The 26,829-nt window shown below is 64.2% G+C and overlaps 2 protein-coding genes across 2 annotated transcripts; one reads left to right on the forward strand and one right to left on the reverse strand.

Moving 5' to 3' along the window:
- Positions 1 to 2,512: 2,512 nt before the first annotated feature.
- LOC140644969 (leucine-rich repeat LGI family member 4-like) lies at positions 2,513 to 21,574 on the forward strand. Its single transcript, XM_072848158.1, has 9 exons — positions 2,513 to 2,691; positions 4,328 to 4,399; positions 6,769 to 6,840; positions 7,507 to 7,578; positions 9,107 to 9,178; positions 10,410 to 10,579; positions 13,089 to 13,253; positions 15,480 to 15,988; positions 17,441 to 21,574. Exons 1-9 carry the CDS (start codon positions 2,513 to 2,515, stop codon positions 17,741 to 17,743), a joined length of 1,614 nt encoding a protein of 537 aa, XP_072704259.1. The 3' UTR covers positions 17,744 to 21,574.
- Positions 21,491 to 26,829, reverse strand: LOC140645048 (FXYD domain-containing ion transport regulator 3-like). Its single transcript, XM_072848278.1, has 8 exons — positions 26,799 to 26,829; positions 24,894 to 24,941; positions 24,070 to 24,105; positions 23,636 to 23,659; positions 22,990 to 23,064; positions 22,662 to 22,692; positions 21,766 to 21,809; positions 21,491 to 21,676 (listed from the first exon to the last, which is right to left on the reverse strand). Exons 2-8 carry the CDS (start codon positions 24,931 to 24,933, stop codon positions 21,657 to 21,659), a joined length of 270 nt encoding a protein of 89 aa, XP_072704379.1. The 5' UTR covers positions 24,934 to 24,941; positions 26,799 to 26,829; the 3' UTR covers positions 21,491 to 21,656.

Raw genomic sequence — 26,829 nt, forward strand, 5'->3', positions numbered from 1 at the left:
TCCTAGCCCCTCCCAGTCCCTCCCAGCCCCGCCCAGTCCCCTCCCAGTCCCCTCCCAGTCCCTCCCAGTCCCTCCCAGTTCCCTCCCAGTCCCTCCGCTGCCCCCCAGTCTCCTCCCACTCCCCCCCAGTCCCTCCCAGTCCCCTCCCAGTTCCCTCCCAGTCCCTCCCAGTCCCCTCCCACTCCCCCCCAGTCCCTCCCAGTTCCCCTCCAGTCCCCCACTCCCCCCAGTCCCCTCCCAGTTTCCCCAGTCCCCCCGGTCCCTCCCAGTTCCCTCCCAGTACCCCCCAGTTCCCTTCCAGTCTCTCCCAGCCCCTCCCAGTCCCCTCCCAGTCCCCCCTGCTCCCCCCAGTCGCATCCAAGTCCCCCCAGTCCCTCCCAGTCCCCTCCCAGTCCCTCCCAGTTCCCTCCTAGCCCCTCCCAGTCCCCCCAGTCCCGCCCAGTCCCCTCCCAGTCCCTCCCAGTTCCCTCCTAGCCCCTCCCAGTCCCGCCCAGTCCCCTCCCAGTCCCCTCCCAGTGCCATCCCAGTCCCTCCCAGTTCCCTCCCAGTCCCTCCCAGTCCCCCCGCTGCCCCCAGTCTCCTCCCACTCCCCCCAGTCCCTCCCAGTCCCCTCCCAGTTCCCTCCCAGTCCCTCCCAGTTCCCTCCCACTCCCCCCAGTCCCCTCCCAGTTTCCCCCAGTCCCCCCGGTCCCTCCCAGTCCCCTCCCAGTCCCTCCCAGTCCCTCCCAGTCGTTCCCAGTCCCTCCCAGTCCCCTCCCAGTCCCCCCGCTCCCCCCAGTCGCATCCAAGTCCCCCCAGTCCCTCCCAGTCCCCTCCCAGTCCCTCACAGTCCCCTCCCAGTCCCTCCCAGTCCCTCCCAGCCCCTCCCAGTCCCCTCCCACTCCCCCCCAGTCCCTCCCAGTTCCCCTCCAGTCCCTCCCAGTCCCCCCAGTCCCCTCCCAGTTCCCCCAGTCCCCCCAGTCCCTCCCAGTTCCCTCCCAGTCCCTCCTAGTCCCCTCCCAGCCCCTCCCAGTCCCTCCCAGTCCCTCCCAGTCCCCTCTCAGTTCCCCTCCAGTCCCACCCAGTTCCCTCCCAGCCACTCCCAGTCCCCCCCAGTCCCTCCCAGTCCCTCCCAATTCCCTCCCAGCCCCTCCCAGTCCCCTCCCAGTCCCCCCGCTCCCCCCAGTCGCATCCAAGTCCCCCCAGTCCCTCCCAGTCCCCTCCAGTCCCTCCCAGTCCCTCCCAGTCCCTCCCAGTCCCCTCCCATTCCCCTCCCACTCCCTCCCACTCCCCCCAGTCCCCTCCCAGTCCCTCCCAGCCCCTCCCAGTCCCTCCCAGTCCCCTCCCAGTCCCTCCCAGTCCCTCCCAGTCGTTCCCAGTCCCTCCCAGTCCCCTCCCAGTTTCCCTCCAGTCCCTCCCAGTCCCCTCCCAGTCCCCCCACTCCCCCAGTCGCATCCAAGTCCCCCCAGTCCCTCCCAGTCCCCTCCCAGTCCCTCCCAGTCCCCTCCCATTCCCCTCCCACTCCCTCCCACTCCCCCCCAGTCCCCTCCCAGCCCCTCCCAGTCCCTCCCAGTCCCTCCCCGTCCCCTCCCAGTTCCCCTCCAGTCCCTCCCAGTTCCCTCCCAGCCCCTCCCAGTCCCCCCAGTCCCCTCCCAGTCCCCCCGCTCCCCCCAGTCGCATCCAAGTCCCCCCAGTCCCTCCCAGTCCCCTCCCAGTCCCACCCAGTCCCTCCAAGTCCCTCCCAGTCCCCTCCCAATCCCCTCCCAGTCCCTCCCGGTCCCTCCCAGCCCCTCCCAGTCCCTCCCAGTCCCCTCCCAATCCCCACCCAGTCCCTTCAAGTCCCTCCCAGTCCCTCCCAGTTCCTCCCAGTCCCCTCCACACAAGCTCCCTCTGTCTCTCGGACAGCGGCTCCTTTGTCCGGGGGTCCCCGCCTCGGGGTGGGGGGGGGTCCCCGCTTTAGGGGGTCCCAGACGCTCGGGGGGTCCCTGCAATTGGGGGGTGTGTGGGAGGGGCGACTCCTGGCCACGCCCCTCACCACCGCCCCGCCCCAGGCCACGATCGGCAGCGGCGCAGCCGAGAGCGGGGACGAGGAGGGGGAGGTGATTTTTTTTTTTGGGGGGCGGTTGATTTTGGGGGGGCAGGTTTATAGGGGAGGGATCGGGGGAGGTTTGGGGGTCAGATTTGGGGAGAGATTTGGGGGCGCGTTTATCCGGGGGTATTTGGGGGGCAGATTTGGGGAGAGATTCGGGGAAGGGTTGGGGGGTTTGAGGGGCTGATTTGAGGGGCTTTTGGGGGGCACTTTGAGGGCAGATTTGGGGGTTTGAGGTACTGAAGGAGAAAGTTTAGGGGGCTTTTGGGGGCAGTTTTGGGGGGCAGTTGTAGGGGTGTTTTAGGGGCGCAGGCCGGGGGGGCAGGGTTTAGGGGGCAATTTTGGGGGTGCAGGTTTGGGGGTCATTTTAGGGGTCATTTTTAGGGGTCAGTTTTCAGGGGGTATAGTGGGGGTCATTTTGGGGGGTGTTATTTAGGGGGGTCCATGGGGGTTCTGCTGGTTCTGCTGCTGGTGGCGGCTCAGGGGGGCCGGGAGGAACCATTCCCGGCGGGGGCGGATTTTTGGGGGGCAGCGGCTGCCCGGGGGGTGCGACTGCGACCGGGAGAGCGCCCTCTGCCGGGGGGACGGGCCTGCCCCGGGGCTGCCCCCCGCCTGGCCACGCTGTGAGTGACCCCCCAAATTGGGAACCCCCCCGCTCCCCTCCCTTCCATGGGACGCCCCCCTCCGCACCCCACATGGGACCCCCAGGATCCCCCTCTGGGACCCCCACCCTTGGGACACCCCCCCACGGCGACCCCCGGGACCCCCCATGGACCCCCCTGAACCGCCCCCGGCACCCCACCCATGGGACCCCGGGACCCCAGGACCCCGTGGGACCCCCGTGGGAATTCCCCCCCGGCACCCCCCATGGGACCCCCGTTGGGCCCGCCTGGGACCCCACCCACGGGACCCCCCGCGACCCCCTGGGACTCCCCCATGGGCCCCCGACCCCCCCTCGGCGCCGCACCCATGGGACCCCCCGGGACCCCCCGTGGGACCCCCCCTTGGGGACCCCCCCGTGGGACCCCCCCTTGAACCGCCCTGATGGCCCCGCCCCCCGTGGGCACCCCGTGACGTCATCGGGGAAGCCCCGCCCCCTGCGGGAGGGGACTGGAACCAGTGCGGGGTCCGGACTGGGACCAGTGGGGGGGTCGGGGGGGGGGGGGGGCGTGTCTGGGGCTGGTTTCTCCCAGTTTAGCCCAGTTCAGGACTGGCTTAGCCCAGTTTAGCCCTGGTTTCTCCCCGTTTAGACCAGTTCAGGACTGGTTTGGCCCAGTTTCTCCCAGTTTGGGACTGGTTTAGCCTGGTTTGGCCCAGTTAGGCCCTGGTTTATCTCAGTTTAGACGAGTTCAGGACTGGTTTGGCCCAGTTTAGTCCTGGTTTCTCCCAGTTTAGCCCAGTTCGGGACTGGCTTAGCCCAGTTTAGCCCTGGTTTCTCCCAGTTTAGCCCAGTTCGGGACTGGCTTAGCCCAGTTTAGCCCTGTTTTCTCCCAGTTTAGCCCAGTTCGGGACTGGTTTGGCCCAGTTTAGTCCTGGTTTCTCCCAGTTTAGCCCAGTTCGGGACTGTTTTGGCCCAGTTTAGTCCTGGTTTCTTCCAGTTTAGCCCAGTTCAGGACTGGCTTAGCCCAGTTTAGCCCTGGTTTCTCCCAGTTTAGACCAGTTCAGGACTGGTTTGGCCCAGTTTCTCCCAGTTTGGTACTGGTTTAGCCCAGCTTGGCCCAGTTTAGCCCTGGTTTCTCCCAGTTTAGCCCAGTTCAGGACTGGTTTTGTCCAGTTTGCCCCGGCTGGCACTGGTTTGGCCCAGCTTAGCCCAGTTTAGCTCTGGTTTCTCCCAGTTTAGGACTGCTGTTCAGGACTGGTTTGGCCCAGTTTAGCCCAGTTGAGCTCTGTTTTCCCCCAGTTTAGCCCAGTTCAGAGCTGATTTGGCCCAGTTTGGTCCTGGTTTGGTCCAGTTTAGCCCAGTTTAGCCCAGTTGAGCTCTGTTTTCCCCCAGTTTAGCCCAGTTCAGGGCTGATTTGGCCCAGTTTGGTCCTGGTTCGGTCCAGTTTAGCCCAGTTTAGCCCAGTTCACAACTGGCGTGTCCTGGTTTAGCCCCGTTTGCTCCTGCTTTCTCCCACTTTAGCCCAGTTTGGTCCTGCTTTCTCCCACTTCAGACCAGTTCGGGACTCTTTTGTCCCAGTTTAGCCCAGTTTGACACCAGTTTCCCCCAGTTGGGCCCAGTTTGACCCAGTTGGGCCCAGTTTGCCCCCGTTTGCGCAGGTCCCTGGTGCGGTGGCACATCGATGTCCTGGGCGAGGGCAGCTTCCGTGACACCCCGGCCCTGCAGCTGCTGTAAGGTCCCCAACGTGTCCCCAGAGTGTCCCCAAGGTCCCCTCAGTGTCCCCTCAGTGTCCCCTCAGTGTCCCCTCAGTGTCCCCGAGGTCCCCACGGTGTCCCCAAGGTCCCCACGCCATCCCCAACGTACGCCTGAGGCCCTCGTGGTGTCCCCATGGTGTCCCCAAGGTCCCCACGCCATCCCCAACATGTCCCCAAGGTCCCCGTGGTGTCCCCATGGTGTCCCCAAGGTCCCCATGCCATCCCCAACATGTCCCCAAGGTCCCCGTGGTGTCCCCGTGGTGTCCCCATGGTGTCCCCAAGTTCCCCACCCCATCCCCAACATGTCCCCGAGGTCCCTGTGGTGGCCCCACGGTGTCCCCAAGGTCCCCACGCCATCCCCAACGTACGCCTGAGGTCCCCGTGGTGTCCCCATGGTGTCCCCAAGGTCCCCACGCCATCCCCAACATGTCCCCAAGGTCCCCGTGGTGTCCCCAAGGTCCCCACCCCATCCCCAACATGTCCCCAAGGTCCCCGTGGTGTCCCCACGGTGTCCCCAAGGTCCCCACGCCATCCGCAACATGTCCCCAAGGTCCCCATGGTGTACCCAAGGTCCCCACCCCATCCCCAACATGTCCCCAAGGTCCCCGTGGTGTCCCCACGGTGTCCCCAAGGTCCCCACGCCATCCCCAACGTACGCCTGAGGTCCTCGTGGTGTCCCCATGGTGTCCCCAAGGTCCCCACGCCATCCCCAACATGTCCCCAAGGTCCCCGTGGTGTCCCCATGGTGTCCCCAAGTTCCCCACGCCATCCCCAACATGTCCCCAAGGTCCCCATGGTGTCCTCACGGTGTCCCCAAGGTCCCCATGCCATCCCCAACGTGTCCCCGAGGTCCCTGTGGTGTCCCCACACCATCCCCAACATGTCCCCGAGGTCCCTGTGGTGTCCCCACGGTGTCCCCAAGGTCCCCACGCCATCCCCAACATGTCCCCAAGGTCCCCGTGGTGTCCCCGTGGTGTCCCCATGGTGTCCCCAAGGTCCCCATGCCATCCCCAACATGTCCCCAAGGTCCCCGTGGTGTCCCCACGGTGTCCCCAAGGTCCCCACGCCATCCCCAACGTGCGCCTGAGGTCCCCGTGGTGTCCCCATGGTGTCCCCAAGGTCCCCACGCCATCCCCAACATGTCCCTGAGGTCCCCATGGTGTCCCCAAGGTCCCCATGCCATCCCCAACATGTCCCCGAGGTCCCCATGGTGTCCCCAAGGTCCCCACGCCATCCCCAACATGTCCCCGAGGTCCCCGTGGTGTGCCCATGGTGTCCCCAAGTTCCCCACCCCATCCCCAACATGTCCCCGAGGTCCCTGTGGTGGCCCCACGGTGTCCCCAACGTCCCCACGCCATCCCCAACGTACGCCTGAGGTCCTCCTGCTGTCCCCATGGTGTCCCCAAGGTCCCCACGCCATCCCCAACATGTCCCTGAGGTCCCCATGGTGTCCCCAAGGTCCCCATGCCATCCCCAACATGCCCCCGAGGTCCCCATGGTGTCCCCAAGGTCCCCACGCCATCCCCAACATGTCCCCAAGGTCCCCGTGGTGTCCCCACGGTGTCCCCAAGGTCCCCACGCCATCCCCAACGTACGCCTGAGGTCCTCGTGGTGTCCCCATGGTGTCCCCAAGGTCCCCATGCCATCCCCAACATGTCCCCAAGGTCCCCGTGGTGTCCCCATGGTGTCCTCAAGGTCCCCACGCCATCCCCAACATGTCCCCGAGGTCCCCATGGTGTCCCCATGGTGTCCCCAAGGTCCCCACGCCATCCCCAATGTGTCCCCAGCATGTCCCCGAGGTCCTCATGGTGTCCCCAAGGTCCCCATGCTGTTCCCAAAGGCATCCTGCTGTCCGCATGGTGTCCCCAGGGTGTCCTCACAGTGTCCCCAAGGTCCCCATACTGTCCCCAAGATGTCCCCAAGATGCCCCCAAGGGTGTCTCCAAGGTCTTCTTGAAATCCCCAAGGCCCACGCTGTGTCCCCATCGTGTCCCCAAGGCCCCCGTGGTGTCCCCAAGGTGGCTCCAAGGGTGTCCTTAAGGTCCTCAAGGTCCTCTGAGTGTCCTCAGGGTGTCCCCGGGAGTGGCAGCAGGATGTCCCCAAGGTCCCCAGGCTGTCCCCAGGGTGACCCCAAGGTCCCCAGGGTGCCACAGAGTGTCCCCAATGTCCCCAAGGTCCACCGAGTGTCCCTCAGGTGTCCCTGGGAGTGGCAGCATGGTGTCCCTAAGGTCCCCAGGAGGTCCTCGAGGTCCCTGAAGTGTCCCCAAAGTCCCCCGAGAGTCTCCAGGGTGTCCCCGGGGGTGGCAGTGGGGTGTCCCCGGGGGTGGCAGTGGTGTGTCCCCACAGGTTGGTCACTGCCGGGCGCCTGGGGACCATTGGGGACGGGGCCTTCGCCGGGCTGGTGCTGCTGGAGTACTTGTGAGTAGTACTGGGAGGGACTGGGGGGCACTGGGAAGGGACTGGGAGGGATCAGGGGGGCACTGGGTTGTACTGGGAGGCACTGGGAGGGGACTGGAAAGCAGCCAGGGGGAGCTTGGAGGCACGAGGGAGGGACTGTGGAGGACATTGAGGGGCACTGGGACGTACTGGGAAGCACTGGAATGTACTGGGAAGCACTGGGATGTGCTGGGAGGCACTGGGAGGGCCACTGGGATGTACTGGGGAGCACTGGGATGTGCTGGGAGGCACTGGGAGGGCCACTGGGGAGCACTGGGAGGCAGTAGAGGGAACTGGAAGGTGCTGGGGGACACTGGGAGGGACACCGGGGAGGCACTGGGATTTACTGGGAGGTACTGGGAGGTGGTGGAGGGAACTGGAAGGTGCTGGGGGACAGTGGGAGGGACACCGGGGAGGCACTGGGATTTACTGGGAGGTACTGGGAGGTGGTGGAGGGAACTGGAAGGTGCTGGGGGACAGTGGGAGGGACACCGGGGGGGCACTGGGGTATACTGGGAGCCACTGGAGGAGACTGGGGAGGGCGGGGAGGGACACAGAGTGGGGCACGGCAGGCACCGAGGGGAACTGGGGAGGGACTGGGATGAACTGGGGGGATACTGGGGGTGTCAGTGGTGTTGGTGTCCCCAGGTTCATCGAGGACAATGACGTGGGGACGATCGCCCCCACGGCGCTGCGGGGGCTGCGGGGGCTGCTCTACCTGTGAGTGACATGGGGACACCTTGGGGACACCTTGGGGACACCCTGGGGACACCTTGGGGACACACTGGGGACACTGGAGATGCCCTTGGGGACACCGGGGACACCCCGGGGACACATCTGGGGCACCCTGGGGACACTGGGGATGCCTCTGGGGACACCCCTGGGACACATTGGGGACACTGGGGATTCCCTTGGGGACATTGGGGACACCCCAGGGACATCCCTAGGGACAGCTTGGAACATTCTGGGGACACCCTGGGGACACCCCTAGGGACATCTTAGGACACGTTGGGGACACCTTGGGGACACCCCTAGGGACACCTTGGGACACGCTGGGGACACCGTGGGGATGCCCCTGGGGACACCTTGGGACACGTTGGGGACACCTTGGGGACACCCCTAGGGACATCTTAGGACACGTTGGGGACACGTTGGGGACACCCTTAGGGACACCTTGGGACATTCTGGGGACACCTTGGGGACACCCCTAGGGACACCTTGGGACACGTTGGGGACACCCTGGGGACACGCCTAGGGATGCCTTGGGACATGCTGGGGACACCTTGGGGACACCTTGGGACATCTTAGGACACATTGGGGACACCTTGGGGACACCCCTAGGGACACCTTGGGACATATTGGGGACACCTTGGGGACACCCCTAGGGACATCTTAGGACACATTGGGGACACCTTGGGGACACCCCTAGGGATGCCTTGGGACACGCTGGGGACACCTTGGGGACACCCCTAGGGATACCTTGGGACACGTTGGGGACACCCTGGGGACACCCCTAGGGACACCTTGGGACACATTGGGGACACCTTGTGGACACCCCTAGGGACACCTTGGGACACATTGGGGACACCTTGTGGACACCCCTGGGGACACCTTGGGACATTCTGGGGACACCTTGGGGACACCCCTAGGGACATCTTAGGACATGTTGGGGACACCGTGGGGATGCCCCTGGGGACACCTTGGGACACGTTGGGGACACCTTGGGGACACCCCTAGGGACATCTTAGGACACGTTGGGGACACCTTGGGGATGCCCCTGGGGACACCTTGGGACACGTTGGGGACACCTTGGGGACACCCCTAGGGACATCTTAGGACATGCTGGGGACACCCCTAGGGATACCTTGGGACACGTTGGGGACACCCTGGGGACACCCCTAGGGACACCTTGGGACACATTGGGGACACCTTGTGGACACCCCTGGGGACACCTTGGGACATTCTGGGGACACCTTGGGGACACCCCTAGGGACATCTTAGGACATGTTGGGGACACCGTGGGGATGCCCCTGGGGACACCTTGGGACACGCTGGGGACATTGGGGATGCCCCTGGGGACACCCTGGGGACAGTATTGGATACATTTGGGACACTGGGGAGACCCTGGGGCACCCTGGGGACACCCTGGGGACAATGGGGACACCTTGGGGGGACCCCCCCGGGACCTCCCTCCCCTGTGGCCCGGTGTCCCCGTGTCCCCATGTCCCCTGTCCCCGTGTCCCCGCAGGAGCCTGGCCAACAACCGCCTGGAGACGCTGCCCCGGGGCCTCTTCCAGGGCCTGGAGACGCTGACCCAGCTGTGGGTGACACGGGGACACGGGGAGGGGACACAGGGACATGGGGACACGGGGGGATGTGGGGGACGTGAGGGGCATGGGGATATGGGGGGACAGGTGGGACATGGGGACATGGGGGATGGGGGACTTGGGGGGATATGGGGGACATGGGGACATGGGATGTGGGGACATAGGGGTGAGGGACATGGGGACGTGGGACATGGGGACAGGGGGGGACGTGGGGACATAGGGGGTGAGGGGACGTGGGGACATGGGACATGGGGACATGGGGGACGTGGGGACATGGGACATGGGGACATGGGGGACGTGGGGACATGGGGGGACTTGGGGACATGGGGTCATGGGATGTGGGGACATAGGGGATGAGGGACGTGGGGACATGGGGGTGAGGGGACATGGGGACATGGGGGACAAGGGGGACATGGGATGTGGGGACATAGGGGGACATGAGGACATGAGGACATGAGGACATGGGGGCCAGGAGGGGACATGGGGGGCCAGGGGGGACAGGAGGGGCCAGTGGGGCCATGGGGGGACATGGGGGGCCAGGAGGGGCCAGGAGGGGACATGAGGGACAGGGGGGACATGGGGTCCGGGGGTCCGGGAGGACAGGAGGACAGGCGGGGACATGGGGGCCAGGGGGACATGGGGGCCAGGGGGACATGGGGGACATGGGGGGCCAGGAGGGGCCAGAAGAGGACATGAGGACAGGCAGGGCCATGGGGGTCCAGGGGTCCAGGAGGGGACAGGAGGGGACAGGCGGGGACATGGGGGGACAAGGGGGGACATGGGGGGACATGGGGGACATGGGGGCCAGGAGGGGCCAGGAGGGGACATGAGGGGACAGGGGGGACATGGGGGTGGGAGGGGACAGGAGGGGCCAGGGGGACATGGGGGGACAGGGGGAGATGGGGGCCAGGAGGGGACAGGCGGGGACATGGGGGGACATGGGGGACATGGGGGGCCAGGGGGACATGGGGGACAGGGGGGACATGGGGGGCCAGGAGGGGCCAGAAGGGGACATGAGGGGACAGGGGGGACAGGGGGGCAATGGGGGACAGGGGGACAGGAGGGGACATGGGGGGACAGGGGGACATGGGGGTGGGAGGGGCCAGGAGGGGCCAGGGGGACATGGGGGGACAGGGGGGGAGATGGGGGGCCAGGAGGGGCCGGGGGGGGCCATGGGGGTCCGGGGGGCCCAGGCGGCCCCGGGGACCCACGCCGGGGCGGCAGGGACCTGCGCGGGAACCCCTTCCAGTGCGACTGTCGCCTGCGCTGGCTGCTGGCCTGGCTGGGCCGCGCCGCCGCCCCCGCCGAGCCGGGCCGCTGCCGGGGGCCGCCCCCCCGCGCGGGGACCCCCCTGGCCCAGCTCCAGCCCCGGGACTTCCCCTGCCTGGCCTCCGGTACGGCCCGGGCCCTATGGCCCCGCTCGCCTGCGTCCCCTATAGCCCTGAACGTCTGGGTGCCCTATAGTCCTGAACGTCTGGGTCCCCTATAGCCCCGCACGCCTGCGTCCCCTATAGCCCTGAACGTCTGCGTCCCCTATAGCCCTGAACGTCTGGGTCCCCTATGGCCCCGCGTGCTTGGGTCCCCTATAGCCCTGAACGTCTGGGTGCCCTATAGTCCTGAACGTCTGGGTCCCCTATAGCCCCGCACGCCTGCGTCCCCTATAGCCCTGAACGTCTGCGTCCCCTATAGCCCTGAACGTCTGGGTCCCCTATGGCCCCGCGTGCTTGGGTCCCCTATAGCCCTGAACGTCTGGGTGCCCTATAGTCCTGAACGTCTGGGTCCCCTATAGCCCCGCACGCCTGCGTCCCCTATAGCCCTGAACGTCTGGGTGCCCTATAGTCCTGAACGTCTGGGTCCCCTATGGCCCTGCGTGCTTGGGTCCCCTATAGCCCTGAACGTCTGCGTCCCCTATAGCCCTGCACACCTGGGTCCCCTATAGCCCCGCACGCCTGCGTCCCCTATAGCCCTGAACGTCTGGGTCCCCTATAGCCCCGCATGCTTGGGTCCCCTATAGCCCTGAACGTCTGCGTCCCCTATAGCCCCGCATGCTTGGGTCCCCTATAGCCCCGCACGCCTGCGTCCCCTATAGCCCTGAACGTCTGGGTCCCCTATGGCCCCGCATGCCTGCGTCCCCTATAGCCCTGAACGTCTGGGTCCCCTATGGCCCCGCTCACCTGCGTCCCCTATAGCCCCGCATGCCTGGGTCCCCTATAGCCCATGACACCTGGGTCTCCCCATCTCGGACACCTGGGTCCCCTATAGCCCCGCATGCCTGGGTCCCCTATAGCCCTGCACACCTGCGTCCCCTATAGCCCCGCATGCCTGGGTCCCCTATAGCCCATGACACCTGGGTCTCCCCATCTCGGACACCTGTGTCCCCTATAGCCCCACATGCCTGGGTCCCCCCATCCTGGACATGTGGGTCCCCTATAGCGCTGCACGCCTGCGTCCCCTATAGCCCCGCATGCTTGGGTCCCCTGTAGCCCTGAATGTCTGGGTCCCCTATGGCCCTGCACACCTGCGTCCCCTATAGCCCTGAACGTCTGGGTCCCCTATAGCCCCGCATGCCTGCGTCCCCTATAGCCCTGAACATCTGGGTCCCCTATAGCCCCGCACGCCTGCGTCCCCTATAGCCCTGCACACCTGGGTCCCCTATAGCCCCGCACGCCTGCGTCCCCTATAGTCCTGAACGTCTGGGTCCCCTATAGCCCCGCACGCCTGCGTCCCCTATAGCCCCGAATGTCTGCGTCCCCTATGGCCCCGCGTGCTTGGGTCCCCTATAGCCCTGAACGTCTGGGTCCCCTATAGCCCCGCTCGCCTGCGTCCCCTATAGCCCTGCACACCTGGGTCCCCTATAGCCCCGCACGCCTGCGTCCCCTATAGCCCTGAACGTCTGGGTCCCCTATAGCCCCGCACGCCTGGGTCCCCTATAGCCCTGAACGTCTGCGTCCCCTATAGTCCTGAACGTCTGGGTCCCCTATGGCCCCGCACGTCTGCGTCCCCTATAGCCCCAAATGTCTGCGTCCCCTATGGCCCCGCGTGCTTGGGTCCCCTATAGCCCTGAACGTCTGGGTCCCCTATAGCCCCTCTCGCCTGCGTCCCCTATAGCCACGCATGTCTGGGTCCCCTATAGCCCTGCATGCTTGGGTCCCCTATAGTCCTGCATGCCTGCGTCCCCTATAGCCCCGAATGCCTGGGTCCCCTATAGCCCTGGACACCTGGGTCTCCCCATCTCAGACACTTGGGTCCCCTATAGCCCCACATGCCTGGGTCCCTATAGCCCTGAACGTCTGGGTCCCCTATGGCCCCGCACACCTGTGTCCCCTATAGCCCTGAACGTCTGGGTCCCCTATGGCCCCGCATGCCTGCGTCCCCTATAGCCCTGAACGTCTGGGTCCCCTATAGCCCCACTCGCCTGCGTCCCCTATAGCCCCGCATGGTTGGGTCCCCTATAGCCCCGCACGCCTGGGTCCCCTACAGCCCTGAATGTCTGGGTCCCCTATAGCCCCGCATGCTTGGGTCCCCTATAGCCCTGAACGTCTGCGTCCCCTATAGCCCCGCACGCCTGCGCCCCCTATAGCCCCACATGCCTGGGTCCCCCCATCCTGGACATGTGGGTCCCCTATAGCCCTGCACGCCTGGGTCCCCTATAGCCCCGGACACCTGGGTCCCCCCATCCCGGCCACCCGCGTCCTCTCCCCAGGGTGGGACAAGGGAGGACCCCAGGGTGGGGGGGGGGGGGCGATACCCCCCCGGATGCCTGCGTCCCCTATAGCCCCGGACACCCGCATCCCCTATAGCCCCAGACGCTGGGTCCCCTGCCCCGTGTGCCCGCGCTGGGGGGGGGGTGACGAGGAGGGGACCCAGGGGTGCGGGGGCTGACGGGGCGGGGGGGTCCCGCAGAGCTGCGCCCCTTCCAGTCGCTGCCCTTCTCCTCGCTGGCGGCCGAGCCCTTCGCCCTGGGGGGGCACCCAGGGGTGGCCCTGGCCCAGCCCTTCGCCGGTGCCTGCGCCCTCCTGGAGTGGGACCAGTTGGCCGGGCGCTTCCGGGCCCCCACCATCATCAACGGTGAGTCCCAGCACCCCGAAACCCACCCTAGTAAGGAGGAACCCCCCAAAAATCTGTGAGGGACCCCAAAAAAGGTCAGGGAAGGGTCCAAAAAGGGGCTGAGGGGCCTCAAAAATGGGCTGAGGAACCTCAAAATGGGCTGAGGGACGTCAAAAATGGGCTGAGGGACCTCAAAAATGGCCTGGAGGACACCAACAATGCCCTGGTGGACCCCAAAACCCATGGTAACACTCGAAAAATGGCCCAGGGGACCCCAAAAATGGTCCGAACGATCTCAAAAATGGCCAGGGGGGGTCCCAAAAATGGCCCGGGGGACCCCAAAAATGGTCCGAACCATCTCAAAAACGGCCAGGGGGTTCCAAAACTGGCCTGGAGGACACTAAAAATGGTCTGAGGAACCTCAAAAAATGGCCTGGAGGACGTCAAAAATGCTCCTGAGGAGCCCCAAACCCTGTTAACACCCCAAATATTGTTGGGGCACCCCAAATATGGCCCGAGGGACCCCAAGAATGGCCTGGAGGGGTCAAAAATGGCTGGCGGGAGTAAATGGTCTGAGGAACCTCATAGATGGATTGGAAGTCACAAAAAATGGCATGGGGCATCCCCCAAAATGGCCGGGGGGATGTGAAATGGTCTGGGGAACCCCAAAAATGGCCTGGGGGACCCCAAAAATGGTCTGGGGTACCCCAAGAATGGCCTGGGGCACCCAAAAAATGACCTGAAGGATCAAAATGGTTTGAGGAACCTCAAAAATGTCCTGGAGGTCCTCAAAATATGCCCTGGGGACACCAAAACTCCTGCTAACACCCTGAAAATAGCCTGGGGGACCCCAAGAATGGTCTGAGGGACCTCACAAATGTCCTGCAAGGACCCCCAAAATGGCCTGGAGAACACCAAAAATGTTCTGATGAACCTCTAAAACGGCCTGGAGGACACCAAAAATGGCCTGTGGGGGCAAAAATGTTGTGAGGAATCCCCAAAATGGCCTGAGGGACCCCAAAAATGTCCTAGAGGAGCTCAGAGATGCCCTGCGGACCCCAAAACCCACCCCAGTGCCCCCAAAATGAAGTAGAGGGACCCCAAAATGCCCTTGTGGATGCAACATCACCCTAAGATCTCCCCAGCGTCCCCACAGGGTCATCGCCATCATCCCAGCCCCAACGTCCCTGATGTCCCCACAGAGTTGTCCCCATCACCCCAACCCCAACGTCCCCAATGTCCCCACAGAGTCGTCCTCATCACCCCAACCCCAACGTCCCCGATGTCCCCACAGGGTCATCGCCATCATCCCAGCCCCAACGTCCCTGATGTCCCCACAGAGTTGTCCCCATCACCCCAACCCCAACGTCCCCAATGTCCCCACAGAGTTGTCCCCATCACCCCAACCCCAACGTCCCCAATGTCCCCACAGAGTTGTCCCCATCACCCCAACCCCAACGTCGGCAATGTCCCCACAGACTTGTCCCCATCACCCCAACCCCAACGTCCCCAATGTCCCCACAGAGTCGTCCCCATCACCCCAACCCCAACATCCACGATGTCCCCCCAGGGTCATCACCATCACCCCAACCCCAACGTCCCCGATGTCCCCACAGGGTCATCGCCATCATCCCAGCCCCAACGTCCCCAGTGTCCCCACAGGGTCATTGCCATCACCCCAACCCCAACGTCCCCGATGTCCCCACAGAGTTGTCCCCATCACCCCAACCCCAACGTCCCCAATGTCCCCACAGGGTCATCGCCATCACCCCAACCCCAACGTCCCCAATGTCCCCACAGAGTCGTCCTCATCACCCCAACCCCAACGTCCCCGATGTCCCCACAGAGTTGTCCCCATCACCCCAACCCCAATGTCCCCGATGTCCCCACAGGGTCATCGCCATCACCCCAACCCCAACGTCCTTAATGTCCCCACAGAGTCGTCCCCATCACCCCAACCCCAACGTCCCCAATGTCCCCACAGAGTCGTCCCCATCACCCCAACCTCAACGTCCCCATGTCCCCACAGGGTCATCGCCATCACCCCAACCCCAACGTCCCTAATGTCCCCACAGAGTCGTCCCCATCACCCCAACCCCAATGTCCCCAATGTCCCATAGAGTCGTCCTCATCACCCCAACCCCAACGTCCCCATAGGTTTGTCTTCATCACCCTGTCCCCATCATCCCCCCCATGGTCATCTCCACCACCCCCTTCCTACCGTCACCCATGTCCTTGTCCCCGCAGGCTCGTCGCCGGTGGCCTGTCACCCCCTGCAGCTGGGGGGGGCGTTGGTGGTGGTGGTGGCCCAACTTGGTGGGGGCTCGGCCGTCTGGCGCCGGGCGGGTGGCCCCGGCAGCCGTTTCGTCCGGCTGCAGGCATTGGGGAGCGGCCGGTTACGACGTCCCCACGCGGTGGCCAGCGCCCGTCTTGGGGGTCACTGGTACCTTGGGGTGGCCGATAGCTCCAAGGGGGGCACCAGCACCCTCTTCCGTTGGGGGGGACGAGGCTTCTACCCCCACCAAGCCCTACGGCCGTGGCACCGTGACACCCACCTGGAGTTCCTGGAGCTGGGGGGACAGCCGGCCTTGGTGGTCTGCAGCGGCACGCGGAGGCCCCTGGTCTACCGGTGGAGTGGGGCGGCCTTCGCCCCCCACACCGACATCCCCCACGTGCCCGATGTCTACGCCGCGAAGCACTTCCGCCTGCGGGGCCACGTCTTCCTCTGCCTGACCCGCTTCCTGGGGGACGCCAAGGTGAGGGCGGGGCTGGGCGGGGCATGTCTAGCGTCGTCATGTGTTCTTGGGGGGCCACCAGCGTCATGAGTCCATGGAGGCCATCACGTGTCCGTTGGGGTCTATCACCATCATGTGTTCATGGAGGGCCACCACTGTGATGGGTCCATGGGGGTCCATCACCATCACATGTCTGTTGGGGTCTATCACCATCATGTGTTCATGGAGGGCCACCACTGTGATGGGTCCATGGGGGTCATCACATCTCTGTTGGGGTCTATCACCATTGTGTGTTTATGGGGGGCCACCAGCATCGTGGGTCCTTAGGGGTCCATCGCTGTCATGTGTCCATTGGGATCATTCATCATCATGTGTTCATGGGGGGCCACCAGCGTCATGAGTCCATGGAGGCCTTCACATGTCCGTTGGGGTCTATCACCATCATGTGTTCATGGAGGGCCACCACTGTGATGGGTCCATGGGGGTCCATCACCATCACATGTCTGTTGGGGTCTATCACCATCATGTGTTTATGGGGGGCCACCAGCATCATGGGTCCTTAGGGGTCCATCGCTGTCATGTGTCCATTGGGATCGTTCACCATCATGTGTTCATGGGGGGCCACCAGCGTCATGAATCCATGAAGGTCATCACATGTCCATTGGGGTCTGTCACCATCATGTGTCCATGGTGGTCCACCCCGTGACATGTGCATGGAGTTCATATGTCCATGGGGTGTCCATCTCCATCACGTATCCATGGGCGTTCATCTCTATCATGTGTCCATGGGGGTCCATCTCCATCACTTGTTTACGATGCCCATATCAACCCTTCCCATGATGCCCACCACCCAATCCAACCCTTCCCATGATGCCCACCACCCAACCCAACCCTTCCCGTGATGCCCACCACCCAACCCAACCTTCCCCATGATGCCCACCACCCAACCCAACCCTTCCCATGATGCCCACCACCCAACCCAACCCTTCCCGTGATGCCCACCACCCAACCCAACCCTTCCCATGATGCCCACCACCCAACCCAACCCCTCTTGTGATGCCCACCACCCAATCCAACCTTCCCCATGATGCCCACCACCCAATCCAACCCTTCCCATGGTGACTGCAGCCCAACCAAACCATTTCAAGATGCCCACCACCCAACCCAACCCTTTTCAAAATGCCCACCACCCAATCCAACCCTTCCCATGATGCCCCCCACCCAATCCAACCCTTCCCATGATGCCCACTACCCAACCCAACCCTTCCCATGATGCCCACCACCCAACCCAACCCTTCCCATGATGCCCACCACCCAACCCAACCTTCCCCATGATGCCCACCACCCAACCCACCCCTTCTTGTGATGCCCACCACCCAACCCACCCCTTCTCATGATGCCCACCACCCAACCCAACCCTTCTCATGATGTCCACCACCCAACCCAACTCTTCCCATGGTTCTCTGTGTCCAGGTGATGCGTTGGGAGGGCTCCATGTTCCGGGAGGTGCAGCAGGTGCCAGCGCGGGGCTCGTTGGTCTTCCAACCATTGGCACTGGCCGGACAACGCTACGTGATCCTGGGCAACGACTACGCCCCCAGCCGCGTCTACCGTCTTAGCCCCGGTGGCCACCTGGAGCCCACCCAGGAGCTCTTGGCCCCCACTCCCCGTGCCTTCGCCCCCCTCTCCCTGGGTCACCGCCACTTTCTGGTGGCTTCCAGCTTCAAGGGGGCCACCCAGATCTACCGGCACGTCACCGTGGACTTGGGGGCTTGAGGGATGGCAAGCATCCCATTGCGGTGGCTGAGGGACACGTGAGGGGACATCGAGCTGGGCACCTGAGGGACATGGGGACATCAAACATCCTGGAGCTGGGCACCTGAGGACCTGAGGGACATGGGGACATCAAACATCCTGGAGCTGGGCACCTGAGGACCTGAGGGACATGGGGACATCAAACATCCTGGAGCTGGGCACCTGAGGACCTGAGGGACATGGGGACATCAAACATCCTGGAGCTGAGCACCTGAGGACCTGAGGGACATGGGGACATCAAACATCCTGGAGCTGGGCACCTGAGGACCTGAGGGACATGGGGACATCAAACATCCTGGAGCTGGGCACCTGAGGACCTGAGGGACATGGGGACATCAAACATCCTGGAGCTGAGCACCTGAGGACCTGAGGGACATGGGGACATCAAACATCCTGGAGCTGGGCACCTGAGGACCTGAGGGACATGGGGACATCAAACATCCTGGAGCTGGGCACCTGAGGACCTGAGGGACATGGGGACATCAAACATCCTGGAGCTGAGCACCTGAGGACCTGAGGGACATGGGGACATCAAACATCCTGGAGCTGGGCACCTGAGGACCTGAGGGACATGGGGACATCAAACATCACATCCTTGTGGAGCTGGGCACCTGAGGACCTGAGGGACATGGGGACATCAAACATCACATCCTTGTGGAGCTGGGCACCTGAGGACCTGAGGGACATGGGGACATTGGTCATCATGTCACTGTGGAGCTGGGGGGCTGAGGGACATCAAACATCACATGATTGTAGAGCTGGGTGCCTGAGGGATGCTGGGACCTGGCCACGATGTCACCTGAGGGACATGGGGACATCAAGCACCACGTCACCGTGGACCTGGGTACCTGAAGGACACAGGGACATCGGCCATCATGTCACTTGTGGACCTTTATGCCTGAGGGATGTGGGGACATGGGGACATTGTGTTACCCTGGACCTGGGTGCCCGGAGGATGGGGTGACATCGGCCATCCTGTCACTGCGGACCTGGGTGCCTGAGGGACATGGGGACGTGTGGACCTTGTGTAAACGTGGACCTGGGCACCTGGAGGACACGGGGACATCAATTGCTACATCACCATGGACCTGGGCACCTGAGGGACGCAGAGATGTCATGTCAACATAAACCTGTGTCCCTGAAGGGGACATCACTGCTGTCACCGTGGACCTGGGTGCCTGAGGGACATGGAAACATCAACCACCACTTAACCATGGACCTGGGCACCTGGGGACATAGGGACATCAACCACCACGTCATTGTGGACCTGGGTGCTTGAAGGAGATGGGGACGCCACGGCCGCATGGATCTGGGTGCCTGAAGGACGTGGGGACATCAACCGCTACGTTGCGGTGGATCTGGGAGTCTGAGGGACATGGGGACGTCAACCACCGTGTCATCATAGACCTGGGTGCCTGATGGACGTGGAGATGTCCTGTCATCATGGGCCTGAGCACCTGAGGGTCATGGGGACATGAGAACATTGCTCACCACATCACCATGGACCTGGAAGCCTGAAGGACATGGAGACATCAACCACCCTATCATCACGGGTCTGGGTACCCGAGGGACGTGGGGACGTCAAGTGCGATGTCATTGTGGACCTGTCACCTGTGGGACATCATGTCATTGAGGGCCTGGGGGCCTGAAGGACATGGGGACATCAACTGGCACTTCGTCATGGACCTGGGCACCTGGGACACGGGGACATCAACCAGCATGTCGTTGCGGACCTGGACACCTGAGGGACACGGCCATCAGCCATCACGTCACCACGGACGTGGCACCTGAGGGACACAGGGACACGGAGACATCAACCGTCATGTCACCTCACCATGGACCTGGGTGCCTGAAGGATATGGGGACATCAGTCCCCAGGTCATCGTGCACCTGGGTGCCAAAGGGAGATGGGGACATGAGCCATCGTGTCACCATAGATGACCTGGGGACCTGGTCACCGTGTCCCCATGGACGTGGGCACGCGGGGACATGGGGACATCAACCACCACATCACTGTGAACCTCTGTGCCTGAGGGACATGGCTTGTTGGCCACCACGGACCTGGGCACCTGAGGGACATGGGGACACTGGCCACCATATCTCTGTGGACATGGGGATGTCACCTTATCCCCTGCTCCATCTGCACCACATTGTCCCCAACATCTCACGTCACTTCTGTCCCCTCCCAGTGTCCCCATCCACCCAACATCGTCCCCACAGTCACCATTAGCCCCATGCCACCCCTGTCCCCAATGTCACCGTTGACCCACGTCACCTTGCCAGCTCCTGGTGCCACCATCTACCCAATGTCCCCAAGGCCACCGTCAACCCAATGTCACCACTGGCCCCCACATCACCTTGCCACCTCCTGGTGTCACCATCTACCCTATGTCCCCAAGGCCACCGTCAACCTAATGTCACTGTTGGCTCCCATGTCACCTTGCCACCTCCTGGTGCCACCATCTACCTGATGTCCCCAAGGCCACCCTCAACCTAATGTCACCGTTGGCTCCCATGTCACCTTGCCACCTCCTGGTGCCACCATCTACCTGATGTCCCCAAGGCCACCGTCAACCTAATGTCACCGTTGGCTCCCATGTCACCTTGCCACCTCCTGGTGCCACCATCTACCTGATGTCCCCAAGGCCACCGTCAACCTAATGTCACCGTTGGCTCCCATGTCACCTTGCCACCTCCTGGTGCCACCATCTACCCGATGTCCCCAAGGCCACTGTCAACCTAATGTCACCACTGGCCCCCACATCACCTTGCCAACTCCTGGTGCCACCATCTACCCAATGTCCCCAAGGCCACCGTCAACCCAATGTCACCACTGGCCCCCACGTCACCTTGCCACCTCCTGGTGCCACCATCTACCCAATGTCCCTAAGGCCACCGTCAACCCAATGTCACCGTTGGCTCCCACGTCACCTTGCCACCTCCTGGTGCCACCATCTACCTGATGTCCCCAAGGCCACCGTCAACCCCATGTCACCACTGGCCCCCACGTCACCTTGCCAGCTTCTGGTGCCACCATCTACCCAATGTCCCCAAGGCCACTGTCAACCCAATGTCACCACTGGCCCCCACATCACCTTGCCACCTCCTGGTGCCACCATCTACCCAATGTCCCCAAGGCCACCGTCAACCTAATGTCACCGTTGGCTCCCACGTCACCTTGCCACCTCCTGGTGCCACCATCTACCCGATGTCCCCAAGGCCACCGTCAACCTAATGTCACCGTTGGCTCCCACGTCACCTTGCCACCTCCTGGTGCCACCATCTACCCAATGTCCCCAAGGCCACCGTCAACCCCATGTCACCACTGGCCCCCATGTCACCTTGCCAGCTTCTGGTGCCACCATCTACCTGATGTCCCCAAGGCCACCGTCAACCCAATGTCACCACTGGCCCCCACATCACCTTGCCAGCTCCTGGTGCCACCATCTACCCGATGTCCCCAAGGCCACCATCAACCCAATGTCACCATTGGCCCCCACGTCACCTTGCCACCTCCTGGTGCCACCATCTACCCAATGTCCCCAAGGCCACCGTCAACCCCATGCCACTTTGTCACCTCCGGGTGCCACCACCCACTTAACCTCATCCCCAGTGCCTCCATTGGCCTCTTGTCCCTCTGTCCCCTCCTTGTCCCCCTGATGCCACCACAGGGGACACTCCCCTTGCCTACAAATAACCAAATTTACCTTTTTTAACGGCGTTTTTTTATTAATTTCCCCTTTTCTTGGATTTTTGGGGGGTTTCACCCCCAAATAAACCTGCTCCTCCCCCTCCCCCCTTCCCGTCTCCGCTTGTCACTGAGGCCACCTGGACGCCGGCATCCCCCCCAGGCTTGGGGACGCGTGGGGACACCTCAGCACGTGCTGGCGGCCCCTGAGGAGAGACGGGGGTCAGGGGGCGCGGGGACACCCGGGTCCCCTCCCGGGCGCCTGCGTCCCCCGGGGTGGGGGGAGGGGACTTACCGGGGCCGACGAGGTGGGACATCTCCGGAGGGGGACAGCGGCGGCTGGGGGGGAGGGGTCGGAGGGGTGTGACACCCCAGTGTCCCCATGTCCCCCATGTCCCTCTTGTCCTCCCATGTCCCCAATGTCCCCGTGTCTTCCCATGTCCTCCCCTGTCCCCCATGTCCCCCATGTCCCCATGTCCCCCATGTCCCCATGTCCTTCCATGTTCCCTCATGTCCCCCGTCTCCAATGTCCCCAATGTCCCCATGTCCCCCATGTCCCTCTTGTCCTCCCATGTCCCCCATGTCCCCATGTTTCCATGTGCCTCCATGTTTCTCCATGTCCCCCATGTCCCCAATGTCCCCATGTCCCCCATGTTTCCCCATGTCCCCCATGTCTCCAATGTCCCCATGTCCCCAATGTCCCCACATCCTCCACGTCCCCATGTCCTTCCATGTTCCCTCACATCCCCGTCTCCAATGTCCCCAATGTCCCCATGTCCCCCATGTCCCTCTTGTCCTCCCATGTCCCCCATGTCCCCATGTTTCCATGTGCCTCCATGTTTCCCCATGTCCCCCGTCTCCAATGTCCCCAATGTCCCCTCATGTCCCCATGTCCCCCCATGTCCCCCTTGTCCTCCCATGTCCCCCATGTCCCTCCCTGTTCCCCATGTCCCCCCCATGTCTCCAATGTCCCCATGTCCCCCACGTCCCCACGTCCCTCCATGTTTCCCCATGTCCCCATGTCCCCATGTCCCCAATGTCCCCACGTCCCTCCATGTTTCCCCATGTCCCCAATGTCCCCACGTCCCCTCATGTCCATATGTCCCCCCGTGTCCCCCTTGACGTCCCATGTCCCCCATGTTCCCCACACCCCCCATGTCCCCAGTGTCCCCATGTCCCCTCATGTCCCACCTGGCTTTGCTCCGGCACTTGCACTTCCCACCTGGCAGGGGACACAAGAGGTGGCGGGTGCTGGGGGAGGACACGTCACCCCCCACCCCAGGGGACATCGAGCCCAGGGGACTCCCTGGGGACAACCCCGGTGACACAGGGACCCCCCTGGTGACACAGGGACACTCCAGGTGACATGGGACCCCTCCAGGTGACCTGGGGACCCTCTAAGTGACACAGGGACCCCCCCAGGTGACACAAGGACCCCCCTCAATGACACGTGGGCACCCCCAGGTGACACAAAGACACCACCCCCCTGGTGACACGGGGACCCCCTGGTGACACTCACTGAGGAGGACGATGAAGCCGATGACGCAGAGGATGGCGGCCACCACCAGCCCTGCCACGCGCAGTTGGTGCCAGTCTGGGGGGACACACAGTAGGGACCCCCCCTGTCACCTCCTTGGGGACCCCCTTGGGGACCCACCTGTCACCCTCACCTTGGGGACATCCCTGCCACCTCCTTGGGAACAACATTGTCATCCCTTTGGGGACACCTCCGTCACCTCCTTGGGAACCCGCTTGTCACCCCCTTGGGGACCTCCCTGTCATCGCCTTGGGGACACTCCATCAACCCCACCTTGGGGACCTGCCTGTCATGGCCTTGGGGACACCCCTGTCACCCTCTTGGAGACTCCCTTGGGGACCCACCTGTCACCCCCACCTTGGGGACACCCCTGTCACCTCCTTGGGAACAACATTGTCATCCCTTTGGGGACACCTCCGTCACCCCCTTGGGGACCTCCTTGTCATTGCCTTGGGGACACCCCATCAACCCCACCTTGGGGACCCTCCTGTCACCCCCTTGGGGACCCACCTGTCACCCCCCATTGGGGACACCCCTGCCACCTCCTTGGGGACCCACCTGTCATGGCCTTGGGGACACCCCTGTCACCCCCTTGGGGACATCCCCCCGTCACCCCAGTCCCACTCACCATACTGGAAGGGACTGGTGGCATCTGGTGGGGAGGGGGGGGGGTCAGAGGGACCCGGGTCCCCTCGGGGACACCCGGGTCCCCCCCCATGTCCCAGTATCCCCCACTCCCATTCCCAGTATGACCCCCGCTACTCCCAGTACACCCCCTCACTCCCAGTATGAGTCGCTCCCATTCCCAGTAAGACCCCCCACTTCCAGTATGACCCCCCATTCCCAGTATGACCCCCATTCCCAGTAAGACCCCCCACTTCCAGTATGACCCCCCATTCCCAGTATGACCTCCCACCACTCCCAGTATGACTCCTCCCCACTCCCAGTATAAGCACCCCATTCCCAGTATACCCCCACCCCCACCCCAGTCCAGCCCCCTCCCATTCCCAGTACAGCCCCTCCCCTCCTCCCAGTTTGTCCCAGTTTGTCCCAGTCACTCACCGGGGGGGAGGGGGTTCCCTCTCGCCAGGGACAAAACTGGGGGGGGCAAAAACCAGTTGGGGAGACTCGACTGCCCCAGTGCCCCCAGTTACCTCCCAGTTACCTCCCAGTTCCTCCCAATTCCCCCCCCAATTCCCTCCCACTTTCCTCCCAGTTCCCCCCAGTTCCACCCCAATTACTCCCAATACCTCCCAGTTCCCCCATTTACCCCCAGTTCCCTCCCAGTTTTCCCAGTTCCCTCCCAGTTCCACCCCAGTTCCCTCCCAGTTTCCCCAGTTATCCCCTAAATTACCCTGTTTCCCACAGTTCCCTCCCAGTTTTCCCAGTTCTCCCCAGTTCTGCCTCCCAGTTTCCCTTCAGTTCCCTCCCAATTTTCCCCAGTTCCCCCCAATTGCTCCCAGTTCCCTCCCAGTTGCCCCCACTTCCCTCCCATTTCCCCCAACTGATCCCAGTTCCCTCCCAGTTCCCCCAGTTCTGCCCCAATTATTCCCAGTTCCCCCCAATTACCCCCAGTTCCCTCCCAATTCCCTCCCAGTTGCCCCAGTTCTGCCCCAAGTCCCTCCCAGTTCCCCCAATTACCCCCAGTTCCCTCCCAGTTCCCCCAGTTCTGCCCCAATTCCCTCCCAGTTCCCCCCAATTACCCCCAGTTCCCTCCCAGTTCCCCCAGTTCTGCCCCAAGTCCCTCCCAGTTCCCCCAATTACCCCCAGTTCCTTCCCAGTTCCCCAGTTCTGCCCCAATTCCCTCCCAGTTCCCCCAGTTCCCTCCCAATTCCCTCCCAGTTCCCCCAGTTGCCCCCCCCAGTTCCTCCCAGTCCTCCCAGTACCTGCCAGCAGCACCAGGACCCCCAGGGTGCCCCACGCCATCCTGTGACCTTTGACCCCGGGGGGGAGGAGGCCATCCTGAGGACCCGGCCTCCCCGGGTGCCCTCCCTCCCCCTCCCCCCTCCCACCCCCGGTGGCCCCGGGGTGGGGGAGGAGGGTGACTCACGGCAGATTCCTGAGTGGGGCGGTGCCGGGAGGGGCCCACGCTGGGCCCTTATGGGTGGGGGGCCCTTATGGGTGGGGGTCCCCTATGGGTGGGGGGACATGTCCCGGACACCTGGGTCCCCTATGGGTGGGGGTCCCCTATGGGTGGGGGTCACAACCCGGACACCTGGGTCCCCTATGGGTGGGGGGTCCCCTATGGGTGGGGGTCACAACCGGACGCCTGGGACCCTTATGGGGGGGGGGTCCCTTACAGGTGGGGGGTCCCTTGTGGGTGGGGGTCCCTCCAGGACCCCGGGGTCCCCTCAAGGGCTGGGGGGTGGGGGAGGGGCTGCCGCCCGCCGCCCGGGTGCTCTCCCGGCACAGCCTGGTCCCAGATAAGGCCGGCGGGAGCCTGGCGGTACCGGGGACACGGGGACACGGGGGTCCCTGGGTGACACGGGGGTCCCGGGCACCTGGGTGCTCCCTGGGTGACGTGGGGGTCCCTGGGTGACACGGGGGTCCCGGGCACCTGGGTGCTCCCTGGGTGACACGGGGGTCCCTGGGTGACATGGGGGTCCCGGGCACCTGGGTGCTCCCTGGGTGACACGGGGGTCCCTGGGTGACACGGGGGTCCCGGGCACCTGGGTGCTCCCTGGGTGACGTGGGGGTCCCTGGGTGACATGGGGGGTCCCAGGCACCTGGGTGCTCCTGGGTGACGTGGGGGTCCCTGGGTGACATGGGGGTCCCGGACACCTGGGTGCTCCTGGGTGACATGGGGGTCCCTGGGTGACATGGGGGGTCCTGGACACGTGGGTGCTCCCTGGGTGACGTGGGGGTCCCGGACACGTGGGTCCCCCTGGGTGACATGGGTGCTTCCTGGGTGATGTAGGGGTCCCTGGGTGACATGGGGGGTCCCAGGCACCTGGGTGCTCCTGGGTGACGTGGGGGTCCCTGGGTGACACGGGGGGTCCCGGACACGTGGGTGCTCCTGGGTGACGTGGGGGGTCCCTGGGTGACATGGGGGTCCCGGACACCTGGGTGCTCCCTGGGTGACGTGGGGGGTCCCGGACACGTGGGTCCCCCCTGGGTGACGTGGGTGCTCCCTGGGTGACATGGGGGTCCCTGGGTGACATGGGGGGTCCCAGGCACCTGGGTGCTCCCTGGGTGACGTGGGGGTCCCTGGGTGACATGGGGGGTCCCGGACACGTGGGTCCCCCCTGGGTGACGTGGGTGCTCCCTGGGTGACATGGGTGGTCCCTGGGTGACATGGGGGTCCCGGACACCTGGGTGCTCCCTGGGTGACGTGGGGGGTCCCGGACACGTGGGTGCTCCTGGGTGATGTGGGGGTCCCGGACACGTGGGTCCCCCTGGGTGACATGGGTGCTCCCTGGGTGACATGGGGGTCCCTGGGTGACATGGGGGTCCCGGACACGTGGGTGCTCCCTGGGTGACGTGGGGGTCCCGGACACCTGGGTGCTCCCTGGGTGACGTGGGGGGTCCCTGGGTGACGTGGGGGTCCCGGACACGTGGGTCCCCCCTGGGTGACGTGGGTGCTCCCTGGGTGACATGGGGGGTCCCTGGGTGACATGGGGGGGGTCCCGGACACCTTGGGTCCCCCCTTACTCATTTCAAGGGCCCCTTGCTTTTACAAGGAGGGACCCAGGCGTCCTGCCCCACCCCCACCCTGGGGACCCAGGTGTCTGGGGGCCCCCCACCCAGGGGACCCCCCAGGGGACCCAGACGTCCGGGGTGCCCCTACTCACCTTCCCACACCAGACACGGACAAAACAGGAA

This window comes from Ciconia boyciana, chromosome 30 (assembly GCF_034638445.1).
Source record: "Ciconia boyciana chromosome 30, ASM3463844v1, whole genome shotgun sequence".
Taxonomy (NCBI): domain Eukaryota; kingdom Metazoa; phylum Chordata; class Aves; order Ciconiiformes; family Ciconiidae; genus Ciconia; species Ciconia boyciana.

Coding starts and splice junctions, on each gene's coding strand:
- LOC140644969 (XM_072848158.1), top strand. CDS start 2,513: ATGGGGGTTCTGCTGGTTCTGCTGCTGGTGGCGGCTCAGGGGGGCCGG. Junction 7,579..9,106: donor CTGCGGGGGCTGCTCTACCT/GTGAGTGACATG, acceptor GTGTCCCCGCAG/GAGCCTGGCCAACAACCGCC. Junction 13,254..15,479: donor GGCCCCCACCATCATCAACG/GTGAGTCCCAGC, acceptor TTGTCCCCGCAG/GCTCGTCGCCGGTGGCCTGT.
- LOC140645048 (XM_072848278.1), bottom strand. CDS start 24,933: ATGGCGTGGGGCACCCTGGGGGTCCTGGTGCTGCTGGCAG. Junction 24,106..24,893: donor GGTCCTGGTGCTGCTGGCAG/GTACTGGGAGGA, acceptor TGCCCCCCCCAG/TTTTGTCCCTGGCGAGAGGG. Junction 21,677..21,765: donor GTCCCACCTCGTCGGCCCCG/GTAAGTCCCCTC, acceptor GTCTCTCCTCAG/GGGCCGCCAGCACGTGCTGA.